This window comes from Lontra canadensis, unplaced genomic scaffold, assembly GCF_010015895.1.
Source record: "Lontra canadensis isolate GAN:19392208 unplaced genomic scaffold, GSC_riverotter_1.0 scaffold25, whole genome shotgun sequence".
NCBI lineage: Eukaryota > Metazoa > Chordata > Mammalia > Carnivora > Mustelidae > Lontra > Lontra canadensis.
The window spans coordinates 12,696,747-12,711,006 of NW_022631019.1; the positions used below are offsets into that span (position 1 = coordinate 12,696,747).

Here is a 14,260-nt window from a genome sequence, read left to right on the forward strand (position 1 = left end):
AAGGCTGCCTTCTTCACAAGGCACCAATCCAGGTGTCCCCCGAGCCGTCTTCTACCACCTGCCCTGTGTCACGGACACAAGTCGCCCAAACATACTGTTTATGTTACTATCCCCTGAGCATGTCATCAACATAGCACCTAAACATGTCACCTGTGTTGCTCTCCCCTAAACATGTCTGCGTGCATCACCCACATGGCAATTACCTGCACGTTTCCACCTGGGTGCCAACCCCGTCACCATTTCCTCTGCATCACCTGGGTGGCTGCCAGCTACATGCGTCTCCTGAGCCTCTTTCTTTAGGGGGCTGTCTCCTGAGCATGTCACCTGAACACGTGTCACCTGCACGAGTCACTTACGGTATAACTGATACCTATGAGTGTTACCAAAACATGTCACTCTAGGTGACTGTCACTCAGCAACGATGCCCGATAGAGGGGCTGTTTTTCCAGTCTAGCTGAGTTACAAGCAAACAAAATAGCTCCCGAGGGGAGACAGTCCCCTGTTGTTCCCACTGACAGGGTGCTCTTCCGAGGGCGGGGAGGGAGGGAAGGCAGACTCTTTCCTACAAAGTTTCCCTGATGAAAAACATCAGTTCTCCCAGTTCTTTTATGACAGTCAGTAGACCAGATGTCAACCTCTGTGTATTCTATGTAAATGAAGGTGTTTGTTTATGCTAATGTGTGGCGGGCTCTGCTCTGAGCCTAGAGCGTGGAACCCAGGCTGAGAGCTCAGGTGTGGGGGACACGGAGGCAGGAGGGAACGGAGCTGGGAGACAAAGATGGGGGCAGGGGACCTGACAGAGGAGAGTGCCTCTGAGGTTGGAGTGCGCAGCAGAAGCTGTTGGGAGCAGCTGGTCAGCTGAATAGAGGGCCAAGACGCTCACGTGGGGTGGGAGCAGGGAGCTAAATTGAAGGAACCTCCCTCCTTGGGGTGGCGGGACCCACATGCAGAGCCTATGCCCTTCACCACCACCCTCTCCTTCCCCTACTGCCCCTTTCTGATGGGACTGAGGGGCCACTTTGGTGGCTAGTGTTTCGTGACCGTGACCTTGACTGTAACCGTGACTGTCAGCTTCTTTCTGTTTTGTGCTACGGTGTGACAACCTGACACCCAAAAGCAGAGACCCCACTGCCTCTGGGTTGTGGCCAGAAGAGCCTCCCCTTTGGCTGCATGATTAGGTCCAGAGAAGGCTGGAACTTGCCAGAGGACCCAGCGATTTCCCTGACGCAGCAATGGTCTAGCCTACGTCCCTCCGGGCCACCGCACCCTCCTGAGGACCCCAGGCAGAACTAGCTCCTCCCTTCTTTGTGCTCGGATAGGCTCACCCTTTGAGGGACTGGGAGTGCTGATCTGCTGGGACAGGGGCTCCTCGGAGATGAGAAGTTTAGTGTTTCTTCTCAAGCCCCAAGGCTGGACCCAAAGGGACAGGAACTCAGTACCTAAAGAGGAATTCAAATTCCCATCCTGGGTCTTATTAGCCGTATCAGTGGTAGTGGGCGAGGGGACATCTGTGCCTCCTCTAGAGCCTCAGTTTCCATATTTACGAGGTGGGAATAGGGATCCTAGGTGGAGGGCGGAGTGAGGTGACCCACTAGGGCTCAGTTTTGAGCCTGGGCCACACAGCAGGTGCCTCTCACTCCGGGCATACCCGGGGCCCTCTGGGTGAGGGGCACCATTACTGTCTGCAACTCACAGACACTGAAAAGAGCCCAGATACAACTCCGGTTGAACACACACCCCCCACACCTCCATCTCTCCAAGTGTCGAACACAGGGCCAGGCATACAGTCAGTGCTCCATAAATGTTGCTGCTCCCCCTCCCCTCAGCATAGCGCTGGAGCATGTGGTCGGTCCAGAAGGCTGAACAGTGAGGCTTGGGGACTCTTTTGGGGGTGGTGGGGGTGCTGTGCTTTCCAGGGCCCTATGACCAGCCCTCATCCTGCCCCTCTCATTCCCCCAGGCTGCCTGAGGTCCGCATCTCAGACAATGGTCCCTATGAATGCCACGTGGGTATCTATGACCGCGCCACGAGAGAGAAGGTGGTCCTGGCATCGGGCAACATCTTCCTCAACGTCATGGGTGAGTGCAGAGCCCCACGGCCCCTGGGGTCACAGCGAGGAGCTGTGTGTGTGTGTGTGTGCGCGTGCGCCCGTGCACGGAGGGGCTGTCCCAGGAGCCCGCTGCTGCAGTGTCTCTTGGGAGGCCGTGAACCTTCTTCTTTCCCACTCTCACCTCCAAGGAGCGAGAAGACCAGCCCTGCCAAGGTAGGACAGGTGTGGCCTTACCACTTCCTCTCAGGAAGCCCTTCTCCCAACCCTGATACCCCACCCTTGGGACAGCAGGGCTGGGCCTCATCCCTGGGTCCATATGGCCTGGGCACTTTGGAGGAGCTCTGACACCCTGACTGGGACAAATGAGGAGTTGACAGAGGAATGAGGAATGAGGGCTTCCCGAGGGGCAGCAGACCTCAGTGTCCATGTCTGTAAGCAGGGGTGGGATGAAGGTTCGATGGATCATTCATGGACCCCCAGCTCCGGGCCCTGTGACCCAGTGAGGACACAGGGAAGGAGGAGCTGGGCAGTGTGAAGACCGTTGTGGGAGCATTTTTCCAGGCTGAAGCCAAGAGCTAAGTTCACAGAAATGCCCATGGGGACAGTGCAGTGTTGGCGGGTCCCCCTCTTGGGACAGGACAATCTGGGATCCTCCCTGGGGGAGGCAATGCATACAGGCTACAGAGAGTGATCCTGAACCTGGACCTCCCCCGGCCTTTCCTGGAACATCGAAGCATTAAGTGATTGGTGAGGGTGTGCCCTGGACTCCATGTCGGGGCCTCCTGGGGTCTGACCCTGTATCTGTGCCTCCATTTCTCCATCTGCAAGATGAGGATAGTAATGTGAGCGCCTGTCTCTGGCTGTCTGTGTCCCCATCCCAGCCTCACTTTCTCCATCTGTCAAACAAGGGCTTTGCTCCCAGCGATCTCAGAAGAAGCCGCCGTCGGTGCTGACGTTCTGGTCAGGCACACTCTCTAGTTCTGCTGCCTGTGTTCCAGGGACTTGGCCCCGACTCTGGGCTCCAGCGTTCTCTGATTTTCTTATCAAATAATACTTACCAGGGAAACAAAGCTTGTCGTAGTCAGGCAATCAATGAAAGCATAAAGGCCCCATGGAAAGATACCGCTTCTGGGGAAATTGAAAAACTCCAAAGGCCAGACCTCCAGAGGGACATTGATTCCCGCAGCAGCAACACGTGGCGAGTTCTGGCTTCCTGGGGGCTGGGCTGCAGCGGGGAGGTGGCCATGCCAGGAAAACCTCCCTCTTGCAGTCATCCCCTCACTGAAGGAGCATTCTTGGTGCCTGGCCCTGGGCTGGTCACCCCAGGGAATCTGGTGAAGAACAAAACTCAGGGTGCACCATCCAGGGGCTCCCAGTCTGATGAGGGATGTGTGCATAGTCATCTATCCATCAGATATTTCTTGAGCATCTACTATGTGCTAGGTAAGGGTGTCTCCTTTGATAGGACAAGGCCCTTGGGGAATTGTATCAGGTGCATGAGCCAAGCGTAAAGCACGCATAGAGGCTGTGGACAGTGCCAAATCCTGGGCAGAAAATCGGACGGGTAATGGGATAGAGGGTCTGCAGGTGGGGTGGCAGCTAGTTTGGGTGGAGGACCCGAGGAGGGCCCCTGGAGGTCTTCAGCTGTACTTTCCATGTTATGTCTATCATTCAGTCCTCACAACCCACCCAAGGGTATGTACTAGTATTATTGGCCCCCTTCTGCAGACACAGATACGGAGGCACAGAGAAAGCAAGCAACCTGCCTAGGGTCACACAGCCAGGATCACAAAATCCTCCTGTGATAGCAGCCCAGTGCTGGGGCCAGAAATCAGGCATCTTGCCTCTCACACCAGCTGTTGTACCCCTGGAAGCAGTAGAGACACTCCCGCTGAGGCTTCTCTCTATGTGAGCAAGGACCGAGTCCTCAAAAGCCACCTCCACCAGGAAGCCCACCCTCCTCATGAATTCACCAAAGCTCCCTGAGCAGGTTGCTCTCCCTCCATGGCCTCTGTCTTCTCCTCCATACAAGGAGGATTTGTAACCAGATGGTTCTAAGCCCCCTCCTAGCTCTGACATCTGTAAGTCTGTTATCCCACCCGCCAGGCAAGGAACCCAAGGCCTAGAGAGATCTTGTGGGACTGACCAGAACTGCACAGATAGCCTGATGGTCCCACCTGAGCAAGGCGGTGTGCTCCTGGTGGCATGGCTCCTCTCTCTGCCTGTGGCACAGCTGGCCAAGACTTTTCTCCTCCATTCTCGTTGTCTGGGCATCAAGGAGCTGTGAGCTTCTGGGCTCTTGCCGACAGAAGGTGGCAGCCATGTGGGATGGAGTAGAGAGCTGATGAGATCCCAGTTACTGAGCAGGAGGCTGAGGCTGTCAGGGCGACCAGGGAGGGGTTAGGACCCCCCAGTGGCCCCAGACTCAGGGAAAGGCTCTGACCTCTGGAAATTCAGGGTACCTGTGGGCAGGCTTCTTACTGAAAGAGCACTCAGCCATCTTGGTCAATCCTCTGACGGACCCACTGCATAGAGGTCATTGTGCTTGCTATGGGTCGCCCCAGCCCAGCTGTCCCCTGATGGGGCAGGTCCCCCCATGCTCACCAAGGCTGCAGCTGAGCCGACATCACAGCCACTGTCTGTCTCCAGCCTGTGCCTGACAGTGCATGAGCTTCTGGCTTCTTGCACATTGTCTTATGGAATCCTGGCGACACCCCCATGAGCCAGGACATGTTATATCCCTGTTGTATGTCTAGGACACACAGGTTTGGGGCTGAATCCCAGATCCATCGTTGTGTTCATTAACCTCTCTGGGCCTCAGTTTCCCATCTCTGAAATAGGGACAAGGGTGGCTACCCCTTAGAGTAGTTGTAAGGGTTTTTTTTGAATGAAGTTTGCAGGGCCCCTGGGTGTCTCAGTTGGTTAAGCGTCCGACTCTTGGTTTCGGCTCAGGTCATGATCTCAGGGTTGCGGGAGCCCCACGTCTGGCTCTGTGCTCAGCAGAGGGTCTGCTGGAGATTTTCTCCCTCTGCCCCATCCCCTGCACTCTCTCTCTAAAATAATAAATCTTTGAATGAATGAATGAAGGAATGATGTTTGCAAAGCACCTAGCGCAGATGAGGCAGCCAAAAGTTACCATAGGTTGGACTTTATCCTCTTTAGTACCATTGTCTCGGGCCTGTGTGCTCCTGGGCACAGCTGCGGTCACTTGTTTCTTGCCGCTGGGAGTCTCATCGACCATTTGTGACTCTGAGGAGCTTCAAGCCAGTCTGAGAACCACAACTTCGTGCACGGAGTCCCTGCACAGGGACCCAGCTCTGCCCTGGTTCTGGGAAGCGCATCCCTTTGCCTGCCCCCTCTTCCTGGCCTCTTGCTGAGGGGAGGAGTGAGGACAGACCCCAGCTTCGCTAACGACAGCTCACCTACATTCTACTGGTTCTGCCAGATCCAGAGTGCGGGTCGGGATTACTGCCATCCCCATCTCACAGATGGAGGCTGAGTCTCGGGGAAGGGAAAGGACATGCTTGGGCCTGCAGGGCTGAGGCCGTCCCCGTCCCATAGCAGCAGAGCAGCATGCCTTCCGTGGCTCACCGAGACCCAGAAGGTGGGGGGATGGGGTGTTCTGGGAGAGACGGGGTGCTGACGGTGAGGGTGTGTCCCCTGTGCAGCTCCTGTGCTCCAGCAGCCCGCATCAGCCTGGGAGGCAGAGACCTTATGGCACCTGTCGCCCAGACCCAGGCTCGGAGAAGAAGTGGCTTGGCCAAGGTGGGGCCATTCCGTGAGGTGATCCCCAGGACAGAGTTCCCTGAGCCCAGTGCCCGGCACCTTCCGAGGGCTCAGTGAATAACATCTCTCACGACAAATAGGGACCATGCCGGTTACACATCAGGCACAGTTAGAAAAAGACTTGAAAATTGCCTGACTCTGCCTCCCCCTCCCAGACCTACTCCTTTAAATATATTTCAGGGCAGGTGTGAAGCCCTACAACCTGCTCCTTACCTTGGCCTGTGACATGGCATACACGCTCATCACACACATGCGCACGCACACACACACAACCACGCACGCAGGCACCAACACGCTCCCTCCAAGCAAGGGGAGGCCGTTGAAAGCTGGGGTCTCCTTTGAGCGACAATGGACCCTGAGGACCGTGGCCACCAACAGTGGGGCAAGACAGCTGCCTCCTTGATTTGGGGGGTCAAGGGAAACTTCCTAAGATGGTGAGGGAAAGGGAGATGAGAAACGGGGCCCGTCCCACAGCCCCCGCATGCATCCCCAGCACAGCACAGTTGTGCTCCCGAGCCAGCCTCCCATCCTCTGCCAGTCTATCTGCATCTAGCACATTCTACCGCGCTGTTTCCACGGGCCTCGGGGTGCAGATCAAAATGTGAGAGCGGCTGTAATTTCACGCCTATAACATCCCCGCTATGTGGTGGGAAAAGACATTTGGGAGCCCCGTGGGTGACACCGAGGGTTCGTGCCGCACATAGTCATTAAAATGTTTTTATCCTAGCTGCAGATAAATTGTAAGCCAATTTGAAAGTTGCGTGCTGGGCCCCAGGAACACATTATACACAGTCACGGAAGGATTGCCGAGGCTCTTCTCGGGTGTGCAGGTTATGCGGGGAGCATGTTCGGGGTGTGATGTTACAATCAATTAAATGGGAGCCCACACTTCCCACCCCCGCCAGTGCCGAGAGACACTGCTCTCCCGGTTCCGCCAGGAGGCCAAGAGCCAAGGTTTCTCTGCCCCCCTCACCATACAGGCCTGCCACCGAGCGAAAAATCTAGGCCACTTTCCATCAAGCACAAGCTGTGTGGCCGCCACACTGTTGATCACACAACCTTCACGAGTGTCCCCGAGACAGGCACCATCATCCCATTTCACAGAGGGAAGGAGGCTCTGCGGGCTGAGGGGTCCCCCAGGTGAGTGAGAGCCGGGGAGGGGGTGTCCATCAGGTCTGCCCGAGCCCAGAGCTGGTGCACCTAACAGCAGCTCTGAACTCCCAAGGGACACGTCCCCACCTTTGACACAAAGGCCAGTAATAACACAAAGGTCAAGCAAGCATGGGGGTGAAGAGGCAGGATTATGCAGAAACAAGATAGCAGGGGGGTCTCCATGAGACGGAGCCCTGCCCGAGAACACGTGGCACTCAAAATCCAGAGGGCTCCTGTGCCCCAGGCCCCATGGGGACCGCTTGTCCACTTCGACCCTGGGGCCCTGGATGCTCAAACCTTCTGAAAGGCGCACCCTTGGAGTCCAGCAACCCTGGGTCCAAATCCAGGTCAGTGCCCACTTGTGACATGAACAAGTCCAGTACTGAACCGTTTTTCTAGTGAAAACATCAGAAGGGTTTTGTTGTCGTTGTTGTTAAAATGGATTGGAAGGTTGCTTGGACGTCCACACGCAGGCCTTCCAAATCTCACGGATTCATTCATCCAGCCTTCATTTGTTCATTCATATAGCAAACATTTATTGAGCACCTAGTACATTCCAGGGGCTGTTGTAGGTCATGGAATTGAGCTTCAGTAATGAGACAGACAAAATTCCTGGTCCTCGTGGGTCAGACCAGGCAGGAAGGGGGGCAGACAGAACAAGGAGACCATTGGAGCCTGTGGGTGTCAGAGGGTGGTCGAGCAAGACAGAGGCAGTCCCAGCCTGGGGCAAGGGGGGTATTTCGAACAGATGCTCCACAAGACCCTCTAAGAAGGTGAGGCCTGGGCGCATGGATTTGAGGTCTTCGTGCACCTGATCCCATGCTGTCTGACTCAGCATCTGCCCAGGGCCAAGTGCAGTTCCAGGTGCCGACGATGCAGTGGAGAAGGAGGAATTCTTTGCCTCGTGGAGCACAGGTGCCATCAGGGGAGATGGCTAGCTCACAGTACAGATGCAGAAGCCCAGACTAATCCCGCTGCCTGATACCTCCAGGATGCCAGTAACAAATGATCACCCTGCAGGGCTGAAAGTCACAGAAATATATTCCCTCATGGTTCTGAAGGACAGAAGTCTGAAATCAAGGTGTCAGCAGGGCTACCACCCTCTGAAAGCTCTAGGGAAGGATCATTCCTTGCCTCCTCCAGCTCCTGGTGGTGGCCGGTAGTGCTTGGCCTTCCTCTGCCCCTGGATGCCTCCCTCCAGCTCTGCCTCCATTCTCACAGGGCGGCTTCCCTCTGTGGCTCTGGATCTCTGTGTCCACATGTCCCTCTCCTAAGGATGCCGGGCATTAGATGAAGGCACACCCTGATGTACAAGGACCTCATCAGAACTTGGTTACATGTGCAAAGACCCCTTTTCCCAAATAAGATCACGTTCACAGGTGCTAGGGGTTTGGACTTCAACACATCTTTCTCTGGGACACAGTTTGGCCCACAGTAGTCGCTGAGCCAGGAGGTAGTATCAGAAGAGGATTTTGCCATCTGACTCCCATGCGCATGGGGTACCCTTTGCTGAGCCTTTATGAACATGCTGCTCACCGGGCTAAGGTCTTCCTAAACTAACTTATCACATAATCTCTAAAGCTCCGGGAGATGGGTGCTGCCATTTCTTTGCCAGATGAGGAAACTGATAGGTGTGTAACTTGCCAAAGACACCCAGCCAGACAGCAGCAGAACAAAGGCAAAGACAACCTACACATGTACCCATTCTGCCCAACTATTATTAATATTTTAATAAGCACTAAGAAAATGTTCTATCGTGGGATCCCTGTGTCTCTTCTGTAGACTTCCAAGTGAGGATGGCCAATAAAGGTAGAATTTTGGAACCCAAGGCCATCATGGCACCAAACCACACCAGGGGCCAGGAGACAGGTCCCACGGCAGAGAGCAGTTGTTAATGAACTTTGCATAGCTTACTTTTTCTTTTTCTCAGTATGTTTTACTGAATTTTTATTAAGTGCATCTGGTTCTTTTTTTTTCCTTTTTTTAAAAACTGTTTTATTGAGCTATAATTCATGTAACATATAATTAATTTGCTTACAATGTACAATTTAATGGTTTTTAGCACACTCACAGAGTTGTGCAAACACTTTTAGTTGTGCAACCAATTTTAGAAGATTTTCTAAATCTATACCCATTAGCAAGGACTCCCCATCCCATATCCCTCGCCCCAGGCTAAGGTAATCACCAATCTACTTTCCTTTTTTCTCTTTTTTTTTTTATTAGAGAAAGAGAGAGCCTATGCCTGAATGGTGGGGAGGGGCGGGGTGGTGGTGGGGGGATTCCAAGCAGGCTCCACACTGAGCACAGCAGAGCCCAATGCAGGGATTGATCCCAAAACCCTGAGATCATGACCTGAGCCAAAATAGAGTCGGGCGCCCAACCAACTGAGCCACCCAAGCAACCCTTACCAATCTACCTTCTATCTGTGGATAATAATCTCTGTGGATTTCATATGAATTTCATGTAAATCACATAATACATGGTCTTTGTCGCTCTTGTGACTTCTTTCAGTTAGTGTAAGGTTTTCAAGCTTCATCCATATTGGACTGCACATCAGTCCCTCTTTCCTTTTTATGGCTGAATGGTATTCCATTGTATACTACACGACATTTCTTTTATTTTTTTTAAGATTTTATTTATTTATTTGTCAGAGAGAAAGAGAGAGAGAGCACAACCAAGCAGAGTGGCAGGCAGAGGAAGAGAGAGAAGCAGGCTCCCTGCTGAGCAAGGAGCCCAAGGCAGGACTCGATCCCAGGACCCTGGGATCATGACCCGAGCCAAAGGCAGCAGCTTAACCGACTGAGCTACCCAGGCGCCCCTCGACATTTCTGTTATACAGTCACAAGTCGACAGACATCTGCACTTTTCAGCTGTTACGAGTAATGCTCCCGGGAACATTCACGGGCAGGTTTTTGTGTGAACGTATAGTTTCAGTCCTCTTGGGTATATGCCGAGGAGTGGAATTGCTGGACCGAACAGTAACTCTGAGTCTAACCCTCAGAGGGACTTCAGGCAGCGGCACCATCTTGCTTTCGCTCCAGCACCCTGGGGGTCCCCATCTCTCCAGACCCTCACCCACTCCCACTGCCTGTCTTGTTGATTACAGCCATCCTGGTGGACGTGAAGTGGCTCTCCTTGTGGGTTTGGTTTGTGTTTCTCTAATGGCTAATGATGTTGATCATCTTTTCATGTGCTCTGGAGCCCTTTGGATACCTTCTCTGCAGAAATGCCTTCAGATCACAGGAGCATTTCAACTAGGTGATTTTCATCATTAAGCTGCACTCGTTCTTTATTTCAGATAGAAGGGCCTTATCAGATGTAACATTTGCATATCTTTTCCCCTTTTGTGAGTTATCTTTTCCCTTTCTTACCGGTGTCCTTTGAAGGATGAAAGAGTTTCCTTTGGAGGAAGTTCACTCCCTGCATTTATTTTCTGTTGCTTGTGCTTTTAGTGTTCTAGCTGAGGAGGCTTTGCCTGATCCAAGGTCACAATTTACTCCTGTTTTTCTCCTAAGACTTTTAATAGTTTAAAACTCTAACATTTAGTTTTATGGTTTCTTTCTTCCTTCCTTCCCTCCGTCTGTCATCAGTCCTTCCTTCCTTCCTTCCTTCCTTCCTTCCTTCCTTCCTTCCTTCCTTCCTTTTTCTGACACTGCCCAAAAGATAACTTTTTATTACTTTTATGTGCAGAAAATTCAACAGCGTCCACTCAGTCCAGATTGGTGGCCAGTCCTTTGGTGGCCTCTAGCTTTTCCAACTTGGCAATGAGAGCCACTGACTTTGGACCCAGGCCATTGCCTACCCAGTGATGGCGGATCTCATCGTATCTGTCATTGTAATCAGTCCTGATGGCTTCCACCAGCTTCACTGGAGCTCCTTTGCCTTTTCAGTTAACCTGTGTGAAGGTGACAATGGTGAAAGCCTTCCTGTGGACCAGACGCTCCCCAGCCTGGTCTTCTGCTAGACGATGAAGTAGGGAACCCCCATTTTTACGACACTGGGCAGGCAGGAAGACACCCAGGTCAGTGGGATCCATCGCAGGACCAATCACTACCAGCTGAACCTTCTTGTTTTACCCCAAGGTGGTGACCATGTTAATCCCAGCTGGAAGGACAGGTGGCCTCTTAGTGGGGACCTCCCCTTTGCCATCAGCTTTCTTCTCAGCCAGGGTTAGCAATCTCTGCTTCTTCTCTGGCTTTGTCTCCGGTTTGTATCTGTGGGCCAGAAGTGGAGTAGCCCTTTGGCAGTCCTGAACTAGTTAATTGTAGGAGGCACTTTTAGACATTTCTAAAGTCTGGAGCGGGGTCATTTGACACAGTCAGTGAGATCCCCAAGGGCTGGATGTTCTGTCTGATGCCAGAATTCTTGGGCCTTCTGTCAAGCAGGGGAATGACTACCTTCTTGGCCTCCTGCTTCTTCACGATGGCAGGGGCAGGAGCCACCTTCTTCCCCTATGCCTTCTTGTAGACTCTTGGATGGCTGGAGGAGACAGAAAACTATCATCTATTTCGAGTTAATTTTTCTGCGTTCTGTGGAGGAGCCCTCTGCCTCCATCAATTACGTGTGGATGTCTGGTCATCCCTGCACCATTTTTGAACACTCTTCTTTCCCCCACTGAACTGTGTTGGCATCCTTGCTGAGAATCGATTGATTATAAGTGTGGGGGTTTATTTCAGGAGTCTCTATTCTGTTCCATTGACCTATACGTCTCTCCTTACGTGTGTTATTTCTGATGCTTTTTAAAGCCATCTGGCCATCTCCAGTCTGACTCTGTCCCTCCCCTGCTGTGTGACTTGGGGCAGCAAGTCTCCGGGAACTCTTCCTGGGACCAGTTCCTCAAGCTTTCCCTTGAAGAGAAGCTCCCCCGGGGCTGGTCAAAGCTTCCAGGGGAAAGAGCCTACTTCGTGTGACACAACTAAGCTCACATCCATGAGACCAGGCTAGAACTAGGATTTCTAGAGATCTGGGACTCTGCTTTCTAAGACCAGATTCCTGAACCTCATCCTCTGGACACCCAGCCTGGTGTTCCTCTCTAGAAAAAGGAGCACGTTCCCAGGACCAATAATTGGAATGTCAAGGACCTCTCATGACTTGGGAAGGAGAAAAGTCTGTGGCTCCAAGGGGGATGGGAGATCTGAGGGCTGAGGGCAGAGCCTGTACCCCTCAAAGACCTGGTGTTGCTGCCATTGGCCTGAGCAGAAAGAAGAAACACAGCTCTGCCTGTAAAGGACGCTAGCAGAAAAGCAGGTGCCAGCTTGCAGAACCTCTTTTGAGATGCTTGCCTGTGCGCAGGACGGCCATGGAGAGATGTGCGTCTCCCAGGCAGATCCAGCGCGTGCCCTGAGTACGTGGCAGTCCAGGAGACAGCTTAGGTCCATGGAGGGAGGCCGCTGGTCTGAGAATCCCTGGGGGCACCCCAGGCAGGGTAGCTGGGAGGCGAGACTCAGGGCTGCCACAAAGCCCTCTCCACAGCTCATGATGTCTGCTGGGTGGGTAATGATCGGCTCATTGCTTGTCTTGGAGCCTGAGTGGAGGAGCTGCCTGCTGGGCTCACACTATATGAACTGGCCCCAGGCGATTGCAGTGGCCACAGACTCTGGGGAGCAAGGCTGTTTTCAGGACAAGGAGGAGGAGATAGGGGGCAGGTTGGGATCCAAGCCAGAGCCACACAGGGGTTTGGGGTGCTGAGGGGGAGGGGGTAAACCCAAACTTCCACCTCCCACCCTAGATGCCCCCCCCAGGGTCCAGAGGACCAGGCCTGGGCACTATTGTTTCCCAAGCAAATTTCCGGCAGGCCCACCTCCAAGCCCTCTCCCTTCCCTGTCCCTCTTCCCACTGGCTCTGGGTGAGTGACATGAGTGCCCGGGGTCCTCTAGATTGGAGCTGGGAGAGGGCTGCGTGGTCCCGCATGAAGAGTCATTCCTCTATTCAAATAGGTTGACTGGAAACTTCATTTACTTCCTTCGAGAGCTGGGGAATGGCGAAGGGGAGGGGCCTTGGATTCAGCCATAGATTTTAAACCCAGTTCTGGAATTCCCGATAATAAAAGCAGCAAATGTTTATTGAGTATTTACTGCACATTGGGCACAGATCTGCTCCGCACCTGCTAACTCATTGTCCTAACAGCCCTCTAAGGAAGGCCCATGACTCCCTTCCCCATTGTACAAGTGTGAAAGCAGAGAGCCTAGAAAATGTTCCCATGGGCACAGGCCTAGCAAGGGGAGAGCTGGATTCGAACCCAGGCAGGCTGGCTCCAAGCCCTCAGCAGAGCCACTGAGGTGATTTGTTTGTGATTTGTTTCATCTCCTGAGCCTCAGTTTCCCTGTCTGCTAAATGGGGGTTACAGCAGCACCAGCCTCCTCCCCCAGTTGGAACAGGAAATGTCCTATGTCATAGTTCACTGTGAGTGCTCTCAAAAAGGGCGATGTGTTTACTGTCACCTCGTCCTGATCTCTACCCTGGAAGTGTCCACGGGGCCGGGCAGTGGGGTCAGGGCCGCAGGAAGTGATGGCAGCCGAAGGGAGCTCTCCCAACCAGGCAGTGAGGACTATGGGGTCCCATGCTGCCCTGCAGAAGACACCAGGAAAGAGCAGCCTCACCCCCCCCCCAATAGTCTCGCTGTGAGAGACTGTTTTCCTCCCCAGCGTCAGTTACATCATCTGGAAACGGGGCTGTTGAGGGTGGCGGCTAGAGATAGCTGACGGCCTGGGTCTGCCAGCAGCTTCTGAGGACAGGGCAGGCAGCTGGAGGGGGAGAGACAGCCCCAGCCCAGCGTAGGGCTGGGGCCATAGAGGCTGGACGTGTGAGGCGTTTCCAGACAGAAGCCACAGGACATGGGGACCAATCGGAAAGATAGGACCAGATGAGGAGGACGTGGCGGGACCCAGCCCTGGACGGAGATGGTCCTTAAGAAGGCACCAGTGAGACCTGTGGTCTCGCTCAGCAGACGGTGACTGCAAGAGATGGGCTTTGGGGTGGGAAGGCAAGGCTGTGGTCCTAAGGACATCTGCAGGCCCCCTTACTGCTCGTGGGAGACTCTGAGGGGATAGACAGCTCCGTGGGCCTCGGAGGCCTGAGACAGCTGGCAGGGCTTGGCTGCTGGAGGGCGGGCTACAGCCCAGAGGACTGGGGCCAGGGCGGCCAGAGTCTTCCAGGAGGGATGTGAGAGCATGTTCAGAGATGGCACACTTAAGTGCCTGGAGAGCCTCCACCTGGCCAGGGACCAGGAGAAAAGATACTGCCCGCCCGCCCTCAGGCCTCCCACTCGCTCAG

General features: G+C 53.7%; 1 protein-coding gene and 1 pseudogene across 1 annotated transcript in view; one reads left to right on the forward strand and one right to left on the reverse strand.

The window, feature by feature from the left end:
* Positions 1-14,260, forward strand: part of IGSF21 (immunoglobin superfamily member 21) — a 234,606-nt gene that overhangs the window by 192,824 nt on the left and 27,522 nt on the right. The window contains exon 4 of the mRNA XM_032863575.1: positions 1,960-2,078. Within this exon, the coding sequence (XP_032719466.1) occupies positions 1,960-2,078 (119 nt within the window). The remainder of the gene's footprint in view (positions 1-1,959; positions 2,079-14,260) is intronic.
* Positions 10,661-14,159, reverse strand: LOC116871325 (annotated as a pseudogene).